General features: G+C 34.4%; 1 protein-coding gene across 1 annotated transcript in view; it reads right to left on the bottom strand.

The window, feature by feature from the left end:
* Positions 1-26,450, bottom strand: part of ORC2_1 (Origin recognition complex subunit 2) — an 87,661-nt gene that overhangs the window by 17,912 nt on the left and 43,299 nt on the right. The window contains exons 2-4 of the mRNA XM_051208165.1: positions 21,775-25,764; positions 13,047-13,105; positions 9,240-9,906 (exon numbers count right to left, since the gene is read on the bottom strand). Coding sequence (XP_051066044.1) covers positions 9,240-9,906; positions 13,047-13,105; positions 21,775-25,453 — 4,405 coding nt within the window. The 5' untranslated portion in view covers positions 25,454-25,764. The remainder of the gene's footprint in view (positions 1-9,239; positions 9,907-13,046; positions 13,106-21,774; positions 25,765-26,450) is intronic.

Genomic DNA, 26,450 nt, shown 5'->3' with positions numbered 1-26,450 from the left:
AAATGGCATATGAACCTACTGTTGGTCGCTGACCATCATAGGACTGCATCTCTTAACGTTTCTCCACTGCCTTATGGACCAAACCTTGAGATCAAAGGCTCAGGACATGGCTGCCTAAGAAAATCACTTGCCTCACTTTGGGCACTCGGACAGTGTCTCAACTCACAGACAAATCAAATAGTAACTGATACTGGAAAAATAACTCTTACTTCAGATAAATCATATTCACATTCATTTGGTAAAATTCGTTCTAATTTCTTTTGTACTACGTCACTCATCTACTCTCTCCCATTCTCACTTTGCGTACCCTCGTTTTTCAAGTTATACAGCAATCCACCTATGGTAGAAACCCTGTTGTATCTAAACGATCTCAAGCCACTGACTGGTCCAAATTTGAATGCTACCACTAAATACGAATACTGAAAGAGTCTTTCTGAAACCACGTATACCATTCAAACAGATTTCCTTCAAATGTTCGCACACTAATGTGAATCGGACAACAGATAGGGTTTGCTATGTCTTTAGAAAGCCTTAATATCGACGTCTGTTGCCTATCCGAGACCCATATTCAAGACTCCGGTGATGCACTATAAATTCGCTCTCCATTTTTCGCTTCGAAAAGCTTATTTCCCATGCATTTATCCGGTAACCCTGTAGGATCGTCTGGTTTTGTTAGCGTTGTTGTCTCACTAAGCGCTAGAGCTGAGAAGGAACTGATCGACGGGATCCCCATCAGCAGTCGGTTATATGCTGTTAGATTAGAAAGCTCTATCAATGTGAGGAGAAATCGGTGTGAGAATCTATGTCTTTCCATCATCTCCGCCTGCGCTCCGACAGATTGTAGCCCGGGTGTGATAAAGCATCAGTTTTATCACCAGTTAACTGTTCTTCTACAGATATTGTAGTACTAGCCGGAGACTTGAATGCTCAGATCGCGCATCTAGGCACAGAAGAGAGTCATTTAAGTGGCCGATGGGGACTTGTTAGTCACAAGTTCGATAACGGTAACCGTTTACTGAAACTTTGGGCAGACTGCATAATGTTTCTGGTTAGCACTAACTACCAACACAGTCATTGCAGATGTACAACAACATGTTAGTAATGCAGAGGTTCGGAATCGTGTCTTCTGGCACAGTGACGATAACTTAATTGTTGTCACCATCCTTAAACGTTGACTCTGAAGACTCGGTCATGTCCTATGAATGTCGTCTTAGAAAATTCCAAGCCGTGCATTATTTATCGACACATGGACCTGTTGGATAAAGCCGAGAGGTAGTCAATGTATGACATATTATCGTGGTATGAAAGAAATCTGTACAGGACTATCTTCTGTTGCTCCTTCCCTGGTTAGAACCCTAGAGACGATGCAACACAATGGCTAGAGATGTTATCAGTGATATGATGGAAAGAAAAGTCAATTTTCGATTGGTTTACTCATTATGAGTTTTGTTCAAGATGACTTCTGTTTTGATTCAATGTAATGATTACTCAATGTAGTATTTGTTTTATTCTCTCGTATGATATTTTGTTCTGTATAATATACGATATTATTGTATTCCATTGACATGAACTATGCTCTGTATGTGATTTGTTACAACTCAAAGTATTTTTCATATATGTGATTTCGTCCTAATTATGAATCAAAATGGGTGTGCAATCGATATATAAATGAGTGTATTTTCTAGTAGAGTCGTCGTCGTCATAGTGTTTTGGCTTAATAAATCTGCACTTATACGAGTCTTTGTGTTCTTACTTTCACATCATGGGAATTGCAGAGGTCCCTCGTTCCGAGTATAAGTGATAAGCGTTTCCGACATAACAATCAGTGACGACCAGATACAAAAAGTAGCATCAAAAGAGCCAAGACAATAAGTATTCAAACGACAAATTATAACAATCAGATATGGTTCAAACTAAAAGCCAGTAGTGATTCAGCTGTCATTTTCTTTTAAGTCCTTCATAAAAAAAACGAATGTAACTTCTATAACTCAAAGAATTCCTTCTGGTTATATTGTTACCAAGTGAACTGCTTTTCCCATTATTATTATTATTTCACTGCCATACAGTAATTTCTGTTCGTTGTTGTTGTTGTTCTTTTTTTAATTATATACACTTTACATTCTCTATCTCCCCACAACCTTATTGGTATTGTGTGGCACATATATATTCAGTGCTCCTTTTGTACCAATGTTTATGTTTACTATCAAGTTATTACCGTAGAATTAATTCGACGAATATAATCCATAATTAGAATTACTATGAATAGTTCTTTTCTGTAATATTTGAATTATACATTAAGCTAATTATTTATTCTGTAAAGATACATACAATTGTAAAATGTTTTCTTCATTGATTTCCATATAATTTTATGACAATGGTATTTGAAGTTTATACACACATGCTGAGATTCGTTTCATCTTCTTATAAAATGAGAAAAATAAACAACAATTGGATAGAACTAAAAAAAGAGGAAAACCTAGGACAGAATGGGTTGGAGAATGTTGGTTGACGGTTAATACTCCATTGGGGAGTAACAAGATTAAATAACTAAGTAATTATTAAATGATGAATAAACTTGAACATTTATTGTAATCATCTTTTTTTTAAAAAAAACACATTTTTCCCATGTTTAACCAAAGACATTTGGATTGAATATTTTTCTTTTTATTTATTATGAAAAAAATTGTTTTAATTAAAATACAAAATTTGTGATAAATTTGATTGGTTTCAGTAGCGGTTTCGTTATAGTTCAATAATAAGTGATGCTGATTGAAGTATTTAAAGTAAATTCAAATGGAATATTCAATTTTCTGTCTATTCCAGGATTGTTAAGCTATTCATTTAATAGCTGTTCGTAATCAGTATATTATTTATTTCATAACAAATAATTGATTTTTTCGGCTTTGAACGTATAAGACCTAGTGGTTTATTGGATTCAGTAACTTAGTGAATAAGGAGTTGGTATTCTAAGAGAAAGGTATTGAGTTCAAGACTGAATGTGCACATCACTTATTAGGATACCTGAACATCGAACTAAATAGTCAGTATAGTTGTGGAGATTATTAGGTTTTTGATTAAGATCATGAACCGATTGATGTTTGACCACCACTGAAAACCTGGAAGCACTAGACGGCCGTTTCGTCTTATTGTGAGACTCCTTAGCAGTGTGCATCCAGTGCAGCTAATCTGTGTCGGGTAGAGACAGGTATTTACCACAGTACAATCGAAGATGGTCGCGTAATTTAGTGGGTTGGTTGATGTTAGACATTAACACCATTGAATGCCGGCCGGCTCAGTGGTCCAATAAGTTAAGCGTTCGCGTTTGAGACTGAAGGCCCTGAGTTCGAATCCCGAGAGCGGGATCGTGAGTGAACACTGCTTAGGAGTCTCATAATAAGACGAAACGGCCGTCCTATGCTTCCAGGTTTTCAATCGGTTTTATGATTTCAATCAATAACTAAATAGTCACAAATATGATGAAATAATCATCCTAGGTTTCATTCCTATTCACAATCCATATATCGTAAACAAATGATTAGGTTTCCATTGTATTAAAACAAGTGTTTGAATTAGTTTTACTCAAAGGATTTTAATCGGCATGGGCATTATTTGACTATTTATATTAGATCAAAATTGATTTTCAAAATATTTATAAAGTGAGTGAGACAAGTTGTGGAAAGCAGAAATGTTCTGAAATAGTCTTATGTAAGTCAGTGAAAGTTTACCATCTTTATGTAAAACTTATTAAGCTAAACATTTTCAAATCATGATAATATGTTGGGAACTCATGGGTTGATAAATTGTAAGAAAGCTCACTCATTAAGTTTTATTGGTATATATTAATAATTGTGTATACATGAAACCCGTCCCACCTTGGTGACTAGAAATGAACGTTACAAACTATATCCACTTCGAAACTTTTGAAATTTCTTTCGGATTTCCAAAAAGACATCTGACTGAATTGCACAAAAGAAATAAGAATGACGAGTTCATTATTGCTTATTGTGAAACATTGATGTCACAAGTTGAAATACCACAGTTGATAATAAGCCATGCGAGCAAGTGTAAGCATGTATTAGCTCCAGTTTCAAGGTTCTTGTTGTTTGCTTCAACTCACGTAATTAAAATGTTTTCAGAATGCCGAATTACTGCTAAGTAAGATTCTGACCAATCGTAAGTAACATTCTTGATGTTAGTTAGATAAACGATAGTTATTTCTTCGGAATTACAGTAAAAATACTAGAATATATGGTAAAATATGCTCCGTTAATAAAAACATCATATCTCAAATAAGTACTTTAATGATTCATTTCGTAGTAGACAATAGTATCCATAAATTAGCAAGCGAAGTCTGAATTCTATGGGAAGTTTTATATATAGTCAAATTATTCTAATTCATTGTGACTTTTCAGAACGCAATCCACCAATATGATTTAGGTTCTAGATTGTTATAAAATAGGCGAAACAGTTCATACACTGAACACGATGACAATGGTTCTATATCTACGCCGTTCTATCGGAAAAACAATTGTTTTATTTAAAAAATCCCAGAAAAGACGGGAAATTATTTTACTTATGTGAAGCAGTATCACAAGCAATTATTAAAATAGTCAGTACTACAAATCACTTTCATTGGTCATTAATTGTATTGTTATCATCATCAAAACTCCGCCTGTAGCTCTTCCAGAGTTACTGTCGGTCCCAAGCCCGGGTAAAGGAGGAGGGTTGGGTATGGGGTTAGCGTCCCCATCCCGTAGAAAACTAACTCGCTAAAAAAACGCTTACCAGAAAAAATAATCCAAACCATTTAAACTCTGCCCTGGGAGTTAGAAGGTCTTCATTTAGAAGAATTATGACGCTTCATGGTGAAAGCCGAGTTCCTTCGGAAGCCACGAGGCCGATGCCCCTTCTAACAACCTGAGCAACAATTTTTATAGGTACATGGAACGTTCAAACAATGTGGGAAACCGGGAAGACCAGTCAAATAGCAATGGAAATGAGGAGATACAACTTAGCAGTACTGGGAATCGGCGAAACCCACTGGACCCAAGCTGGACAGAAAAGGCTAGCTACGGGAGAGATGCTGCTATATTCCGGTCACGACGAGGAAAATGCTCCACACACTCAGGGAGTCGCTCTTATGCTGTCCAAAGTAGCACGAAATGCACTTGTAGGATGGGAATCTCACGGATCCAGAATCATCAAAGCATCATTCAAAACAAAGAAGGAGGGGATCTTAATGAATATTATCCAATGTTATGCACCCACCAATGATAGCAACGACGACGTTAAAGATCAGTTCTACGAGCGGCTGCAGTCAATCATTGAGAAATGCCCAAGAAAGGACCTAACTATTCTGATGGGAGATCTAAATGCCAAAGTCGGAATAGACAACACTGGATATGAAGATATTATGGGACGACATGGACTGGGAGAAAGAAACGAAAATGGAGAAAGATTTGCAAATCTATTTGCATTCAACAAATTGGTCATAGGAGGCACAATATTTCCACACAAGCGTATACACAAGGCTACATGGATCTCACCGGACCACACTACAGAGAACCAAATAGATCATATTTGCATCAACAAAAAATTCCGAAGGACAATGGAAGATGTGAGAACCAGGAGAGGTGCTGACGTAGCTTCAGATCACCACCTAGTTGTAGCCAATTTAAAACTGAAGCTAAAAAAGAACTGGACAAGTGGACAAACAGCACTACAAAGGTTCAATACAGCCTTCCTTCGAGATACTGGCAAACTCAATGAATTCAAGATAGCTCTCAACAACAGGTTCCAAGCCTTACAAGATCTACTGAAAGAAGAAGAAACTACTATGGAGGACAACTGGAAAGGCATCAAGGAAGCATTAACTTCAATGTGTCACGAGGTTCTGGGTCTAAAGAAGCACCATCATAAGGAGTGGATCTCTATAGAAACTCTGGACAAGATCAAAGAAAGGAGGAACGAGAAGGCAGCAATAAACAACAGCCGAACACGAACAGAGAAAGTCCAAGCACAAGCTGAATACATAGAAGCAAACAAACAAGTGAAGAGGAGCATTAGAGCCGACAAGAAGAAATACGTGGAAGAACTAGCATCGACGGCGGAAAAAGCTGTAAGAGAAGGAAATATGAAACAGCTTCACGATACAACGAAGAAACTATCAGGGAAATACAGTAAACCAGAGAGGCCGGTCAAAGACAAAGAAGGCAAGCCAATCACCGAAATTCAACAACAGCGAAACAGATGGGTAGAATACTTCGAGGAACTCCTGAATAGGCCGGCTCCAATGAACCCACCGGACATCGAAGCAGCACACATAGATCTTCCTATAGATGTCAACCCACCAACGACGGAAGAAATTAGAATGGCCGTCAGACAAATCAAGAACGGGAAAGCAGAAGGACCCGACAACATACCAGCTGAAGCACTGAAATCAGAAATCGAAGCAACCACAAGCATGCTTTACCTTCTATTCAAAAATATTTGGGAGGAGGAACAAGTGCCGATGGACTGGAAAGAAGGACACCTCGTCAAGATTCCAAAAAAAGGAGATCTGAGCAAATGTGAAAACTACAGAGGCATTACACTACTGTCAATACCAGGGAAAGTCTTCAACAGATTGTTGCTGAACCGGATGAAGGATGCAGTAGACGCCCAACTTTGAGATCAACAAGCTGGATTCTGTAAGGATCGGTCGTGCACAGACCAAATTGCAACAGTACGGATCATCGTCAAACAATCAGTTGAGTGGAACTCATCACTATACATCAACTTTATTGATTATGAAAAAGCATTCGACAGTGTAGATAGGAGGACATTATGGAAACTTCTTCGACAATACGGAGTTTCTGAGAAGATTGTCAATATTATCCGGAACTCATACGACGGACTACAGTGCAAAGTAGTGCATGGAGGACAGCTGACAGATGCATTCCAAGTAGGGACCGGAGTCAGACAAGGCTGTTTACTCTCTCCCTTCCTCTTTCTTCTGTTGGTCGACTGGATTATGAAGACCTCGACATCTGAAGGAAAACACGGAATACAATGGACAGCTCAGAACCAATTAGACGATCTGGACTTCGCAGATGACCTAGCCCTCCTATCACGTACACGTGAACAGATTCAGATAAAGACAGCCAGTGTAGCAGCAGTCTCTGCATCAGTTGGCCTCAGCATACACAAAGGGAAAATCAAAGTCCTCAAATTGAAAGCGGAGAACAGCAATCCAATCACTCTTGATGGCGAAACTCTGGAAGATGTAGACTCCTTCACATACCTAGGAAGCATCGTCGATGAACAAGGAGGTTCAGATGCAGACGTAAAGGCGAGGATCGGCAAAGCAAGGACAGCATTCCTACGATTGAAGAACATGTGGAACTCAAAACAACTTTCAACCAATATCAAAGTGAGAATCTTCAATACGAACGTCAAGGCAGTTCTACTGTATTGAGCTGAAACTTGGAGAACTACAACAACCACCATCAAGAAAGTACAAGTATTTATAAATAGCTGTCTACGCGAGATACTTAACATCGATTGGCCAAATACCATCAGCAATAGCCTTCTGTGGGAGAGAACAAACCAACTTCCAGCTGAAGAAGAAATTAGGAAAAGACTATGGAAATGGATAGGACATACATTACGCAAATCGTCAAACTGCATCACGAGGTAAGCCCTAACTTGGAATCGTGAAAGGAAGCGGAAAAGAGGAAGGCCAAGGAACACATTGCGTCGGATAATAGAAGCAGATATGAAAAGGATGAATTACAACTGGACGGAGCTGGGAAGGATTGCCCAGGACAGGGTTGGATGGAGAATGCTGGTGAGTGGCCTATGCTCCTTCACGAGGAGTAAGAGGCGTAAGTAAGTAAGTATCATCATCAAGTAGAATCTATGTACATATTTTTTTTCGGATTTGAAAGGATAATTTACAAACAGGAAAGTAAAACGAAGCATTGGAGTGGTGAAGATTTGAAGCTCGGGTGGATTTGCGAAAAACACTATATCGAACAAATTTGGGCACCCCCCCTTATCTTTGCTTATACGAACATCAACTAGTGGTCAAACTCCATGACACACCTTCGCTCATATCACTCTATGTAGATAACCATGGACACACATTCGACTGGGAAAATGTTGAAATCTTGAATAGAGTGTATACCAATAACATCAGAGAATGTTTTAGATGCTCGGTATTCAGGTCAATCAGCAATCAACAAACACGTAGAAGTTGGTGCAATTTATCAACCATTCTGAAAACTCATGGACAAGTGTAGGACCGATGATCAGATCAAATGGAGATATAATCAAAATAGAGAAGTAGACAATGACAGATTACAGGTAAACAATAATGAAACAAGATCGATGTGGACAGGACAGGTTGTGAGTCATATGTGGAAAAACTCGAACACTACTTCTCCTTGAAATTTGTGTTGATAATGTTGTTCAGGACAACAGTGTTACTTCCACGACTAAACAATTTAGCCAAGAGAACGGAACTCCCCCAAAAGTATTGCGGCCTTAAGAACTGTATTTTTTTATAACAATAAGACAATCACATTCTCCTTTGTTCAAGTTTATTAAGAACAAAGTTTAAAAAAATTTAAAATTATACAAAGTTTCAAATTTTTAAATATAAAACGTCATTGTAACACTTATTGTTTGCTATTAAAGGTTTTATTTATTTATTTAAACACATAAACATCGGTGCAAGGAGGCACCGAATAGATATACGCCACATAAATAATTCGATTTGTGTGGGGGCTGGGGTACTCTCTGGGTACCCGAACCGAAGCAGCTGATTTTCATAGGGGTCACACCCAGAGCTTTTGACCAGAAGTTCTAATCCACAGAGCAGTGGAGCAACGTAAGGAGATGCAGTCCCATGGTAGCCGGTGACCAATGATTGTTTCATACGCCAATGCTTCCTTCATGATACTAGAGCTCATGTGCACCATTGATTTGGAATCAGGATTTTCCGACTTCACTAGGTGGATTCTCCATGTCCACCCACCCAGTTGAAGCGCCGTACATTCGCTTTTCGTCCTCTCAATTTCGTAAACAACACCCCTGCCACGAGAAGGCAGTGAGTAGGACTTCCCTGGCAGAGTAGAACTCCCCTGACTAATAATAATTTTAATCATCATTATATTCGAAGTTCAATTGAATCTATTCAACAGAAATACTTAACTTATAATTTGATTAATAAAAAATAATTTTTTTATAAAACTTACAATTTTTAGAATTTGTTTCATCTTTGTAATCATTAATCTCTTCAAGACTAATAGCTGTTCGTTTCAATGATGAAAATGATCTTATCATATCTGTTTCAGGTAATTTATTTTGACAATGAAGATTATTAGCTAATGATTTTGAAAAGATTTGTTCTGATTTAGGATTTTTCAGATTTTGTCTTTCATCATTAGTTTTAATAGTTTTATTATTTATTTCATTATTTGGTGTTATTTCATGAAGTATTCCATTACCTTCATCATCATCATCAACATCATCATCATCATCTCGTAAACTATAATTTTGAAGAATATAACCATTAGGTAGTCCAGAGAATGATGGATTTACACTTGAAACAGGGGAATCAAATTGTCGATTATTTCCAACACCAACACAATTACTGGTAACACCAAATGTTGGTAATATTCTGAATCCATGTGATGGTGATGAATGATACATTGTAGTTGGTGTTTGCATACATTTTCGTTGATTTTCATGATTAGAAATAGGTGATTTACATAAAGTAGTTGTAGGTGACCAACAAGCATTAGGATTTGCTATAAAACCTCTTGAACGGTTAACACCTGTATTGTATATAGTGGGATAGTTACATGGAGTTGGGTAAACAACTGGAGATGTTGAACCACCAACCCAAGGAGCTGTAACAACCTTCATTTATGAAGTAGAATAATGTAGGAGGTATTAGTTTATATCTAATAATTATTGAAAATTAAACTCATAGAATACAATAACTGTAAATATATTGTTATGTAAAGAGTTAATCAGCTTTCCCTTTATTCAGTGTTTCCTAGACACACAGTGAAGAAATTTGATTACTATGAGAATACTCCTTATATCTTACTTACTTACTTACTCACGCCTGTAACCTCTCCTCGAGGAGCATTGGCAGTCCACAAGACTCCTACATCCAACTCTGTTCTAAGCAATCCTCTCCAGTCGTTTACAGCTGTGATTCATCCTTCTAATGTCTGCTTCCAATTCTCGACACAGTGGGTTCTTTGGTTCTCCTCTTTTTCGTTTCCCTTCAGGATTACAAGTTAGTGCTTGTTTCGTGATGCAGTATAGTGATTTCCTCAATGTGTGTCCTATTCATCTCGATCGTCTTTTCCTAACTCCCTCTTCAAATTGAAGTTGGTTTTTTCTCTCTCACAGTAAGTTGTTGCTGATGGTATCTAGTCAACGGACATTGAGTAACTTGTGTAAACAACTGTTTATAAATATTTGTACTTTTTTGATGATGGTTGTAGTAATTCCCCACCTATAGCTGTTCTAGGGCTACTGACGATCCAAAGGCCAAACAAAGGAGGAGGGTTAGGTGTGAGGTCAGCATCCCTATCCCATAGAAAATAACCTTGCTAAACAAAAACACTAACCCCTTATATCTAATGAATAGTAAATAAGAATTTACACTAATTTGTAACTATTTTATTTCTAGTGACTGTAATCCTTTAATTTAACAAACAAGAAGGAAATATCAGTTTTTTTAACCATAATGTTTATTCACTTGAAATATGAATATTTTGGTATTTCAGATGAAATATGGTCTTATTTCTATAGTCTAAAATGAATCATTCTTATAAGTCAGTGTTTGTACCTGTTTCAATTGTTAATTGATCATTTATTTATAAAAGAAAGTAGTATGGTTAGACAGAAACATTTGAGGGTGTTAACCAGCAGTACTTCATGTACAAATTCATAATGGGGCATAATCTGAATGATCAGAATGTAAGCATTATTCGTTTGTTCAAACATTTTCTAGTTGTACTTCTTTATATTGGCTGAAATAGTATTATTAACAAATAATAACAATTTACTGTCGTAGATCAATTTTTGACTATTGATAGCTATACAGCTCAGTAAGATTTATGGTTCTGCTGAAGTGATCATATTTAATATTGATTAATGTGGTTTAGTCACTATAGTAATTACTACGAAGTGCATATTGAATCACTCAATGGAACCATGGTAGCTTATTTTATAAGGATTTATTTAAACTTGAATTTCAATGGTTAAGATCATGAGTCAGTTGAAGCTAGACCACCATGGAAAACTGACTTATGATCTTAACCATTGAAATTACTACAATCTCCACAAAACCCATCTGATATTAAACTTGAATGTTAAATATCTAGTTAAATTTTCAATTGGATCATGAATTAATATGACAGACTAGTACATATTATGGTGTGACCCATTTCTAAGTGTTTCATGTCTGATTATAAATTTATTAGTATAGGGGTTGTGGAGATTATTAAGTTTTTGATTGAGATCATTAACCGATTGATGTAAGTCCACCATTGGAAACCTGGAAGCATAGGACGGCCGTTTCTTCCTAGTATGAGACTCCTCAGTAGCGCGCATACACGATCCAGCTCTCGGGATTTGAACTCAGGGCCTTCAGTCTCACGTGAGAGCGCTTAACCTACAGAACCACTAAGCCGGTATTCAATAGTGTTAGTGTCTAACATCAAACAGTCCATGAAATTGCGCGACCATCCTCCATTGTACTGTGGTAGATACCTATATCTCCACCCGACACGGATTAGCTCCACTGGTCACGGCTTCTCACTAGAACTCCCAGAATTCCCTCACGAAGCTAGTCACTAGTGAGTACATGTTAATTACCAGTATAGGAGTTGCGGAGATCATTAAGTTTTTGATTGAGATCATGAACCGATTGAAGTTATTTATTATTTATGTTATATGAATGGATGTCTATAACTGTTTATCTACACTATTCTTTGCCTGTTTCCATACATGTTCTCCTATTGATTATTCACTACTAACTTCGAAGATATTTTAGTTGTGCTCACCGAGTGTGTTCTTAACATTTACAGTCTAATTAGTTATTTATAATTCCCATACTATTCACGTTGTTTAAAGAATAAGTTACCTATTAATAATTAAGCTTTTACAGCTCCTTCTGTCTACATATATTCCCTTTTCATATTCACTCATTCATTTTGTCCTCTCATCCAAGTTTCTGAAATACATATATATCTAAAATTCAACTCATATGTGACTATTTCTACGTTTTACTAACGTGATTAGTCAACGGAAGTGATACAAAGTTAAATAGTTTACATTATTTCACTATTGTAACAGGCGTAAGTAAGTAATTTCACTGTTGTCAACATTCGGCACAGCTTAGTCATTTTTTAGATCTTATTCTGACTAACTGATGTAATTCATTTGTATTGATTATCGGAATCTTCCCATTGATGTTTAGGACTGCAATTGATCAGTATCTTTTTGACATGTGCGTATCCCATGAGGACTGTCTCGATATTGTCAATACATCCCAAGCGTTCCAGACAGAAATGGATGATGGCTAGCATCGGAATCCTAGATGAATGTTTCATCCTATTTGAACACATTCAGCTGACGAGTCTCAAGTTAGGATAAAACGCGTGTCCTTATTTCCACTGCTAGCCACTATCCATCTAACCACCAAACTTTTCTGTTTATAAACTAATATAATTGCTTCAAATTATATGAAAGTGATTAATTGAGACTGTCTCTTGTTTTATATTAACTGACTTTATCCTAAGCATTCCATAATTCAAACAAAATTATCCAACTGATGTGGAATCACTTGTATTACTATCATTGTCATTATTACCGGGGCAGTGTATTATTGAATAGTATTTTCAAATGACCTCATTAGTTATATGAAATTCATGGACTTGAATCTTTTTAATTAAAAAATGAGAACATAGATGAACTATTAATTTTTCGAAAAGAAAACATTGTTGACAATATACGAAAATTGCAAGTTACAAACTTACCTCAGTGAAGAATCCGTTGAAACCATTCAAATTATTTTGAGTTGGACTCAATGGTTTACCTGTTAACAGGGGAAAAAGATAGGTATTCGGGATGAATTATGAACGGATTTAGTTTTATGGTCCTCTTCTTAACTTAAACTTCACTATAATTAGTAAGGTGTTATCTAAGTTTTCTACAATGATGAACTTCTGATTTAAGTATTTCTATAATTTCTCCTTCTCAGAACAGGTTCCCAAACAAACTCACAATTCTCAAGGACTTTTGAGTTACATACTTCGTAACCATCATTACAATGGTTCATTTATTTTAAATAATAAAAAGTATATGCCCAAACACTCTTAGAATACCGTACTTTTATTCTTGGTAGTGCTTGTACAAAGGATAAATTAAGGTTGGAATTTGTTCAGTGACGATTCACACTTCGCATTCTTGGGAATGACTGTATGCTAAGCGTCACCTTCTGTTGTCACTCACTTGAATTTATGAATTCATGACGTATTTGTGTTAATAATTAGGATTAAGATTAGGAGGTATTTTCCTGTTAGATCTTCTGAACACTTTCTGGAAGATCTATGTTTAAAAATGAGTAAAACCTTCACTTTTGCAATTTCCAGGCATGTGATAAATAGTGAAGTGTAAAAACCCAAAAACCACTAAATAACAACCAATTTCATTTGTACTTCATTTTCACCTCTTACACAATCCTATCGATATGTTTTGAGTTTTGATCATGTAGGGTAGTTATGAAATGATTTATTATTTTCGCTAGGATTAAGTAATTCTAATGTCTCTTCATTATAATTTTTAATAACTATAACTTAACCTATTCTACTCTGCATTATAGAATATTTCTAACATGCAAATACACGTCAGTCTTAATTGTGTTTAGTCAAATATTATATGTCTTGTTCTTCTTATTACGATTTTTTGGTTCTATTTTGAACATCCATCTTAACTTTATTCATAAAATTATGACAAACCTTTGCTTTTTAAAATTATACTACATTAATACCAGAGTAGAAGATATTCATAAGCTACTAGTATTTGACCACAGATGCCTTAGAAGTATTGCCCGTATCTGCTGGGATCATCGGGTAAGTAATAGTGAGGTTAGACGCAGGGTATTAGGGAATGATGGTAAATCAGTTGATGAAATTGTGAATCTTCGTCGACTGAGATGGTTGAGCCACGTGTTACGTATGCACGAACACCGATTACCACGTGCAATGCTAACTGGTGTTGAAGATGGTTGGAAGAAAGTTAGGGGCGGCCAAACCAAAACGTGACATCAGTGCTTGAAGTCACTAACTTCTAGTCTTAGCCATGTTGGTAGATGCGGACTACTTGGTTGGGGTCCGCGTGACTATCGTAACCAATGGTTGAGGACTCTTGGTGACATGGTTCAGAATCGATCACAATGTCGTAGCTGTATACACTCTCTGTCTTCCAGTAAACTATGACATTAAAATTGCTTCATATCTTTCTTTCTACGAACTAATTCTTTCTTCCTGCACTATATTCCTTATATACAATTTTTCTTTTACATATTACCACTTCTGAATTAACTACTTTTATGAATCCGGTGTCCATCTTGTTGTGTTAATGAGGTATGGCAATTTGGACCGATTCACATATGTGCCTGGTCCTACGTTGTAGTTGACTCACTAACGACTGAATATCAGAAAGGGGTTTTTTGTGGACATTATAGTAATTTAATAGTTGAGATTATGAGTCGATTGAAGCTAGACCACTATGGAAAACCTGGAAGAACTGGACGGCCATTTCGTCCTATTGTATGACATTAATTTGAGGCTATCTATAACTGATAAGAAGCCTAAAAAAATAGACTAATCTCATTTTATTCTTCAAACTTAGGTGTTCTTGATTTGTTACAATTTTTCAAGGGATCAAGTTGTTATCCATCAGTTTTCCACAAACAAACAAACAACCCAACAACAACTACGTTTGGTATTTTATTGTAATTATTATAAGACATAAAGAACACACTATACATAGATCAATTTGAATATATATATCTTGTTTATACAAAGAAACAATTCCCAACTAATTTATTATTGTGGGAATGAAAATAATGATCTGTATACAAATTGTAAAATTGTTTGCTGTCAATTATGATATTTTGTAAACAGTATTGGTAATTATATGTATTTGAATGTACTGGATTTTCCCTTAAAATCTAACCTATATTTCCCATAGATCCTATTTCAAGTAATTAAATATGGATGAGAAGGGGGGAGAGGAGGAGGAAAATTACATTTTTCTGAATACAAAGATGATAATTGTCAATGAGATTAGTTATTTAACAATGATTAAATATAATGTGCATGGTTTTCATGAATCAATAATGAAAATGATGCTTTTAATTGGATCTTTCCCATTATTTGATCAGATTTATAAGTTTTATCATTTTAGAAATGTTTCTAATAAAGCACCATAACAACTATTAACATCGTAACAATAATATTAGTTCTAAAAATGGATTTATCGTCTAGTCATATAAATGGAGAAGAAAACAAGGATAAAGATACCCACCGTCCCTAGGAAGGTACTGTTCATAAAATTACAATTGATAAATGACACCACTGAGGAAATTGTGACTCAGAAACTAAGAAGAGCTGTACAAAAAACAGATTAAATGCCATCTTCTACAACCACCCAAAAATAAGGACGGCCAATAAAGACAGACTGCCTGAATTCGCCAAATCCATGTGTATCTATCGGTTCGACTGCTCCTGTGGAGCTAGTTATATAGGGCGTACAATTCGTCAAGTTCGTCATCGTATTACAGAACATCATCCGTCATGGTTAAGCAAAGGACAAGTAAAAGTGATTAAAAGTTCTATTCTCTCTCACTTGATTGACACAGGTCATCAAGTTGAATTGAATAAAGCTTTCAAGGTTATCTATAATATCCCATCAAATTTACCACATGGTTTACGAGTGCGCCTTTTGCACATTGTGGAAGCCATCGCAATTCATGTTCACAAACCTAATCTTTGCATTCAAAAGAGATTTGTACAACCACTTTCGCTGCCCTGGCCATCGGTATAAGATTTCCTTCAAAGAACTATTTTTCTTACTTCTTCCACTTGTTTTTTTTGTAATTTTGTTTCTGTTGCCTTTGAACTTTATAACTTCTCAACCTTCATTTCTTGATTCTTACGTAACTACTTTTCTTATCTTTGTTAAAGTTATCTGAACTAAGTGATAAGTTAACATAACAATGTCATGCCTACACGAGTTATTCTAACTTTTAGACAGACTAGTTAATTTATTCTTCTTGAGCTATTATCCACATGGTTTGGCCTTGTCAATCAATCTCTTATAACCTTGACTGTTTTTTGCGAGAGCGTGTATGTGTGTAGCAATTACATCATTCATTACATCTCTTTAGCTTACTTTCTATCTGACTACAATAATTAGTCATGTTTTGTCAAATGGGCTAGGTACATTTGCCTTCTCCGCTCCGCTTTCCCGCTCTTCACCTTAATATCTGTCCAAGTAAACAAGTGTATGAAATAAGCTCAACCAACCTAATCCATATTTATCATTTTATTAACACCGTCTAAGTGTAATATATGAGATGAAGTAGAAGATTTATGTTCATAACCTAGTCATTTCAGTCGTCTAATTGGGAATGAAATCTCGAGCCACTAAATAATCAACTGAAGTTAAAAGTGGATATAACTATTGTTGCTTTAATTGATTTTTACATAAAATTTGGTTACTGGTATATTGATTTGATCATTGATAGTGTGTTGTTTACATTGAGTAGTGGGGACCGGAAAAGTGAAGTAGGTTTGTTACAAATATTAATCACACTAGTAATCGAGTTATTCTATTAAGATTTTAAATTTTAACTGTCTACATCTTTCTTGTTAAGTTGATGCTAACCTTAGAATGAGTAAAAGTGAGCTATCTCACATTTTTATAATATACACTAACCATAATTTGATTTATGAGTGTTGATTCGCTAAACGAAAACGTGTAAATGAGGGGAACACATCCAGCTCGGAAATATAATAATGGTCGATAAATAATTTATTACTATTTCTTAGGGTCGAAAGATATGGAATACAAGTTAGTGATGAAACCGGTTTTGACATTCACATATTGTTCATTTAAAGAGACCTATAAACAACATCAACCGAAAAAGGAGTTAATTATTATATTTATGTTATCAGGAGGTTAGTTTTTGAGTTTATTTAAACTCCTTAAAATAGTATATAACATTTTGTTATCGTACGCATGTTATCTGTAATAAGGTTCATATCATCAATGTAACATTATTATTAGAATGGGGGTTTACTGTAATCTCCACAAACCCTCATTGTGATAAAAATCATCACGTGCTCACTAGTGACTTGTTTCAAGATGGATTTCCTGGAGTTCTAGTGAGAATCTGTGACCAGTGGAATAAAATCCGAGTAGAGTGTGACACGGTTATTCACCTCAGACAGTGAATGAAGGGTTGAGCAAGATCATGGATCGATTAAAGTTATACATTAACACCGTTGGATACCAGCCGGTTGAGTGGTCTGGAGGTTTAGCGTTCGCTCATGAGACTGAAAGTCCCGGTTTCGTGTCCAATGTGCGGGATTGTGGGTGTGTACTACTGAGGAGTCCCCTACTAGGATGAAATAGCCGTCCAGTGCTTTTAGGTTTCCCATGGTGGTTTAGCTTAGATTGAATCATGGGCGAGACTATAATTTATAGACGAACCAACTAGATATAAGACAACGAGTCACGAATTTTGGCTCGAAATTCATCCATACATTTGGCTAAATAGTGTTTTTGCATTATAGCTGATGTCAGTTCTTGACGAAGACCTTAAATCTAATTTTTAACCCTGACCATCAACTGTAAATGAGAATTCTAACTGCTTCATAACTCTCATTTAATCCTAATCTGTAGGTATCCACTCTTAAGTTCACTTCAGCGTCGCTCAAAGGTCATCCATAAATTATAGCCTCACTGAATCATGAATTCAACTATTAAGATATATTATGAGGTAGCAGGTAAAATTTCAAATGTTCTGTTGAATGGGTAAACGTACAGTTGTTGTTTGAAAGTGCAAAATATAGAAAACAGCATTCACTCGTTTCATTTTAGTGTCAAACATTAACCTTATTTCACTTCTCTTACACTTAAGTTTGTTCACATTTAATTTTGTCAAGCCAGTCAATTAACTTATTTAACAGACAGTATTGTTCGAACAGTAACAATTCTATACCTTTTATTATTATCATGTTCAGTATGAACATGTAGGCTTGATCACACGTGACAACCTACGCATATATCCCTTTTTTCTGTTTAAATATTAGTTTCCTAAATAGCTTGATGAATCATTCGCTTTCTCATAAATATGTGCTTGAATCTTATTAACTGATTCAAATCTTCATTTGATTCTTTCTTCGACTTTTAATTCGCCTCTGTATTCGGTTGCTTACATTAGCATTTCTGCTCGAATCTGGTTTATGTACTTATGTCCATTAAATCTGTCATATAGTCTTAATTTAAATGACCTTGGTTTCATGTCTGAGCTTCAAGAGACGGCCCATTCAAGCTTCTACCGAATGATTATTATTCACTAGAGCCAAGAGAGATTAATAACTAAGAAATAGTTTATATGATACTAACTTAAGTAATAATTCAACTATCAGATTTTATTAATATTCTACTGCTTAATATACAGAGTTACAGCGTACAATTTCTACAATCCATTAAATTGGGAAATGTTTCTGGTAATTCCAAACTAATGGAAAATTTCAGATGACAAAGAAATAACTATCAGCCTGTTTGTAATCCCTGATAGCTCTACGTAATACTTATTAATGGTCAAATTATAATTCTATGTAGGGTAAATGTAGGGACAGATCCCGGTGAACTCAAGAAAGCTCCAAGAATCTCTGAAAGAACCGAAGTCATTCTATTCAATCATCTTTTGGAAGAACATTCCAGAATTTCGACATGTAGCTTCCCGATTGGACAATCACCCTAAGAAAAAATCGCTTCTTTTAGTTTTCCTCGTCTTTCCTTTCTTTTCTGTATCGTTTGTTTGCCTTTTAAATTCACTTACATTTTACAGGCTATTTCAGTTGTTTCATTTTATTTCAGTTTTTTCCCTTTTTTCTTCGTTCAATTCATCATAAAGGTTTGTGATTTGTTCGTTTTTTTCTTACATAATAATGGCAAATATATTGTGGTTTCTTTTCTTACCTGATACTTTGTGTTAAGAACATGAAATTCAAGTAGTTGTAGTGTCGGTTATTATGTTTAGCCTATATGCCTTATTGTAGCTTTCGGACAGGCCAATCTATCCATTTTACTTGAGTCACATTTTGATCTTGTTAATTATCAATCTTGACTGTTTTTATATGAGCGCGTAGGTGTGTGTATATTTCGCATCCCATTACTCATCACATGTCTGTAGCTTATTTTTGTGTGACTTTAAGTATTGATTAACGCCTGGTTAAAATTGTAGTTGGCTTACCCGGCATCTCCGCTGCGCGTCGTTTCGCTTCGCTCTATTCCATTCACTTCTCCGATATTTTTTCTGGATCAAAGATTGTATGAAATATACGTATTCGAAATTCATCCTCGTATTTGACTTATATAATTCCTTTATTGACTAACGCGATTTAAGTCGATAATTATATACGAGGATAGGCGACATATATATTTCAACAGCAATCATTAATATGATCTACTTGGAGTCAGATCCCGAGCCACCAAATACTTTTTTTATTAAGGTGATTTTATTGTTCCTTTTGCACACTTTAAGTGCACCGTGTAGTCACTATGATCATTTCTAATATTTGATTATTTAGTAAATTCACACATTTAAACTAGAATATTTCAAAATTTATTTTGAAGGTAGTTTAAATCATGAATTCATATTAGATAGATCAACATTGAAAATTAAGAAGCATTTAAGACTGTCAGAAGCCGTGACAAATGGAGTTCAACTATATCAAGTATGAGATAGTGGTGGAGTTTTGTTTTCTGAGCTGGATGGTTTGGTCGTGGAGCTTTCAGATAGAAGTGAAGTTTGTGCTGATGATATCGTTCAGAAGAAAGATGAAAGCTCCACGACCAAACCATCCAGCTCAGAGAACAAAACTCCACCAAAAGCATCCACCTGAGATACAAATCTTCTCCACCATCTCAAGTATGAGATAGTTACCTATCATAGACAATGGAAGATCGATTCACACGATACTAAGAATCGAGACATATACACCGTTAGATGCCAGCTTAGTAGTCTAAAGGTTAAGTGTTTGTGAGCCAGACTGATGACCCCAGGTTCATGTCCCGCTTCAGTTGTGAATGGGCATTTTTGTGGAGTTTCGTACGAGGACGAAACAGCTGCTCAATGCTTCATAGTTTTCTATTGTGGTTCAGCTGCTATCATACTATGGTAATTGGATAATCTCCATATACCCCTATATTCTAATTATTTTAGGCAATTAAGAAATGTATATTACCCTGATTATGATTTCCAATGAAGCGTAATAATGAATTTGTCAACAGTTTTCTATAACGTAAATCATGATTTATTTGCACATCGTCAGTTCAATAAATACACGAAGTAATGTACTAGTGTTGATAATTACGAAAACAAATAAACAAACGAAATCTATGAAGCACTGAAAACCGTTCATGAAAATAACTCCTTTTAGAATAAATCAAGTGTTTAATTAAAGGCCATGAAAACATTGAAAATTATGTAATTTCAAGGTAACTGTTAACCTTCAGTGCTCACCAAAAGATAGAACATGTGAATCATCCTATGATTATCATTTGCTGATTCATTTTCAGGTAACTGCTTTGGAAATGAGTTTGAAAAAACACAGTTTGTTTATATTCCTTCACCAATACATTTTATTTTGAAAACGACGATGCAGCTGATAGGCCTCACCTCAAGGGGGCTTTCCGTGTTGTTCATAACAATGCAAACGATTGTAAGACAAGTGTATTACTGCAAGTTGGGATTATTTTAAAGAAAAGTCTTGTATACAATATGGTCTTATGGTCAATGTTTGTGTGTTTGTTGGGCGAACTAATATTAAAAAGCAACATTTTTGAAAAACCTATTAGAGTCAGATAAATAAACTGGCATCACCCACCTAATGTCCTTATTGAATTATTTACTTGGCAGACACCTAACATAAGAATTAGTCCTGTGTACAATTGGAGAGTAAAAGTAATGCCTGTTTTCCTGACTGATTTGGATATAAGTGAAAAATGGTACATATAATCAGTTGTAACTGTGATCACAATGCCTCACATGTTCATGGTGAGTAAAATAATTGTCTTATGCTTGACTTAGCTTAATATAATTGTTTTCAACTAACATAGGTCCGTAGCTTCCTGAAAACTATATTCAACCACTAAGACTGATCAAACATGACAGTGGTTGCCACTAAGTGATCAATCAACTATACTGTAATGTGTTTTGGGTCTAGGTCTGACAAATATATCCCTTAGTTATTTAACTATTATGAGCTTAGGAGATCAATATATATATATATATATATATATATATATATATATATATATATATATATATATGACGATGAAACTTAACTATCTCCACAACACTATACTGACAAAATTAATGGAACGTGATTTTTTTATGCCACCAACACTGACAAAGTTGCTACATATTAGTTACGATAAATTTAATAAATTAATTGAGCTTACCCACAGCAAAACCTTCATTTGCTTTTGAATCAGGACCATCACATGCTAAACTTTGTTCTAATGGAATATTTCGTATTAATAGACGTCTATAGCGTACAAGTAGTAGGAGAACAATTGTTGTAAGCAATAGTAAAACAAATACAGTTGATAAAATAACGACCATTGTTTTATCGGATATTTTTGCATGCCCTGCTGATGTCCATGTTCCAACTTTAACATCGGATTCAGAATCATGCTCGTTTGATGGGAATAAATATTGTTGTGTTTCTGTTCTCCCAGTCTGTCGATATTCTTTAGCATTAATTCTATTTGAGTATAATATTCCATTTGAGATATCTCCATTTGATCCTACTTGACGAGCCACACGAATAACTAGAGTTGTGTTTAAACTATCCGGTTTTCCTAAATCATAGGCTAATATACGTAGCATATAAGCTCTAGGACCATCAACATTTAACGGTGGTAGATTCTCGCGAAGATAACAAATGCCTGCAGTTCGATCTACAGCAAACGGATAGTCAACATTCGAAGATTTACTTTCTTGGTTCATTTGTGAATTCGTATCTGTAGTATTTCTATGATTTACTTGACTATTCCTTTGAACAGATTCTGCGAAATTCCATGAACCTAGGTCATCTTCCACTTGAAGTAATTTGTATTCAATCGTACCATTTTCACCTAAATCTGGATCGGTCGCACGTATTGTAAATATCGTATTTCCGGCGATTAGCTGATCTGGGCTTAGCATAAATTCTACATGATTCAATGGACTGAGTATTGTAGGTGGATTATCATTGTGGTCTAACACAGTTATTAGAACTGTTGCCGTTGCTGTGAATTGAATGACTTCATTTGTTGTTTGTCTTTGGTATCCAGCTATTTTAGTCGGTATGGACCTAGGGTTATCCAACGCTAGAACCACAAATTCATAGTGTGCACGTCTTTCACGATCTAGCCTTCCCTTTAGGTGAATAATCCCACTTCTTGGATCAATTTGGAAATGAGTGGTAATCTCAAGTGCTTCATCGTAAAGATTCTGATTGTTGGAGGACTTTGTAACTTGTTCTGCAAAATTTCCATCATTTGTTGGTTCTTTAATTCGATTATTAATTCCAACTGCTAGACGATAGGAAATACGTGCAGCTTCTTCTTGATCAGCATCAACAGCCCATACTTGTCCAACTTTAACAAGATCTAATCCCTCTTCAACTTCAAAGTGATAATTGGCTTCTTGAAAAATCGGAGGAGAATCATTCAAATCGTCAATAATTATACGAACATTAGCAGTTCCTGTTAATCTTAAAGACTCATCACATTGTCGATCATTAGTTCCATTTGATAATGTACAATCTATTGCATATACCTGAAATACTAATTCATTTATAGTTTCACGATCAAATGGTTGAATAGCATAAAGCATTCCACTAAATTTATCTATCTGTATTGAACCACTTGGATTAGAAACTAATTTATAATTAACACTTCCATGAATTCCTCCATCTTTATCAGTTGCATGTACTATCCCAATAGGATAACGTTCAATTTCAGATGGATGAATACTATGTTCTAATTTTATTTTTGGATAATTTTCTGGTAAATGAAATGTATATTCATTATGATCAAATATAGGTGAATTATCATTTATATCTTCTATTTCAAGTAATATATCCGCTTGTGATGTTAATGAACCACCTGGTAATTCATTATGTTGATTATCAATACAAATAATTGAAAATTTTATAAATGATGGTTGTATATCACTAAATTCTCTATCTAATGAAGAGATTGACATTAATTTATATATTTTTGTTAATGGTTTATTATGATTATTCCATTCAATGAAATGAGATTTTAAATCAATATTATTATTATTATTAGAATTATATAAATTGTTACTAGGCCAATATAATGAAAAATCATTAAATCGATCTAAATGATTATTGATTTCTTCTAATAAAAATCGACTATCATTTGTTTTACATATAATATCGGATTGTGTTAATGTTGAATCTTGATCAATCACAGTGATTTGTGCTATGATTGATCTTTCTAAATTTTCAGTTATTTTACCCCATATATGTCGTCTATCTGTATTATATACATTTAATTGATTCATTGTAGATTGTGTAGGTTTAAGATATGATATAAATATTTCTGGTGGATGATCATTTACATCAATAATATGAATAATTACTGGTACTTTAGTTACTAATGGAGTTATACCATTATCATATGCTTCTATAAAAAAATGTAATTGATCATTATTAGATAGTAAGTCATTATTATTGTTATTGTTTAATTGATGATTTAATGGAAAATTAGATCCTAATTTTGATCCGATTATCATTTGATTATGTCGAGCGATTGAAATAGCTTTCGATGTTGCTTGTTGAATTTTTTCTTTGGATTGACGTTTAATAATAAGTCGACCATAAACAGTACTATTATAGAAATTTTCTTGTATATTTATTAAATCATTTGATTTCTCATAAGGATATTCTATAGAAAATAATTCTGCAGCAATTAATTGACTATCGGTTAAACTAATTCTATCTCTTTGACCAGTAATTTCATTTTGATTTGTATTATGATCCATTTGACCAGGGATACGAAATTTTATGATACCATTCTCTTTTGTATTATCTCTATCTCTTGCAGAAAATTCAAATATCATATGACCACCAGGATCATTTTCTGATATTTTTCCGGTATAAAATTCTTGATTAAATTCTGGTGAATGATCATTAATATCTTCAATCATTAATCGAATAGGAAGTTTACCTATTCTTGATGGTGAACCACCATCATAAGCAACTAAAATAAAATGATATTCACTTCGTTGTTCTTTATCTAATTCACCATTATTTATAGCTTCTGTTGTTCCACCACTATTTCTAACTGGTACTAACCATAATCGATTCGATTTATGATCTTGAAATAATCCAACATGTTGAAATTCTTTATGAATTCGATAATTTAAATCATTATTTATTAAAGGACCTACTTCAAGTCGAAAATGAAAAGCATCTTCACCTTCTAATCTATAACCTTTAATACTATTTACACCTTGATCTGGATCTATAGCTGTTGGTAATAGAATTCTTACTGGTTTCTGCTCAGTTCTATGCTTCATACTTGATATATCATCTTTTTTATCCAATAAAGTTGGTGTTTCTGGTACACTAATGACAAATTCATTTGTTTTACTATCTAAATTCGTTTGAATCTCTTTAAAACTTGGTGCATGATCATTTATATCTTCTAAAATGATTGTAATAAAATCAAATGATGGATTTGCTGATGAACCATGTATAATTGATAATTTTATGATACAATCATTATTATCAATATTATTATTCATATTCATATTATTATTATTATTATGATTACTATTAATTTGTAAATTATAATTGGATCCAAGATTTAAATTATATTCTGGAAATTCAATTCCACCATTTGCAATAGATACAGCTGTTTCTGGTAATTTTTGATTATTTGGACATAATAAATCACGATCTGGTGATATTTTTATATATAAACTATATTTGAAATTATCTATAGCAAACCAATTAGCACCTTGCATTACTGAATTACCAATAGCTAATAAATAATCAATATTTTTCTTTTTTTTTATTATTTTTTTGTTCATAATATTCCATTGGTGAATAATTTGGTCCATATAAAAAATCAATTATATTTGGTATAATTACAGTACCAATTGGGGTATTCTCTTTAATACGTATAATACGTGTAGTTTGAGCATTAATATTATACATTAATTGATTTGAATGATGAATTGTAAATAGAATGGTTAGGATAAATAATATATAAATATATTGATAAAAATCAATCCAAATTGATAGTTGCATTATATATAGTTGACAGTGGATTATTTGAAATAACCTCTCTCTTCCTCTCCCTCTCTCTCTCCTTGTGTGTGTGAGTGTGTGTGGTATTCAGATTACTTAATGGATAAACATTTTTTTAAGACTGAAATAAAATATTAGAAAAATTCGGTTTAGTTACTAAAATTAATTTTAAGTAATATTGAATTACGTAATAATGATATCTATCTATCTATCTATCGCAAGACATCTCCTTGACACAGGACACGAAGTTGATATACTGAAGTCCTTCAAGGTGATCAACAAACAATCAAATTCAAACCTTTTGAAATTTGCCGAACCGATAGCAATCAAACGTTTAAAACCAGATCTTTGTATACAAAAAGAAACAGTAATAAATCTTTCTTTGCCCTTGTAACATTGTAGTGAACAAGAACACGGGTGAGGACAATCGAATGCATTTAGCACGAAAATGACAGACTAAATCAATAAAATCTGAATACCATAAAATCAATCGTTAATTTGTAAAATATCAATGCATCACATCAAACTGGACTGTTTCTTTTGCAAACACCAATCCATTGTTTCCCATTCCATTGTTCATGCGCTTTCTTACAAATTCCATTGTATTTTCGCTCTTCTTTTTTTGATCTTCCCCTCATCTTCTGCTGTCAGACATTACGTTTTAACTCGCGTCATATACTACTTATATCAATATAAGTAGCACACACCATAACATTACCCCCCCCTTTTATTTATTTATTTATTACGTCATTCATTATTCTAAATCTTTCTGAATTTTTAAAACTACATCATCCATAATTGACCAAT

The sequence above is a fragment of the Schistosoma haematobium genome, chromosome 4 (genome assembly GCF_000699445.3).
Source record: "Schistosoma haematobium chromosome 4, whole genome shotgun sequence".
Taxonomy (NCBI): domain Eukaryota; kingdom Metazoa; phylum Platyhelminthes; class Trematoda; order Strigeidida; family Schistosomatidae; genus Schistosoma; species Schistosoma haematobium.
Note: the sequence above shows the minus strand (reverse complement) of the source record. Positions and strands in the feature narration are given on the sequence as shown.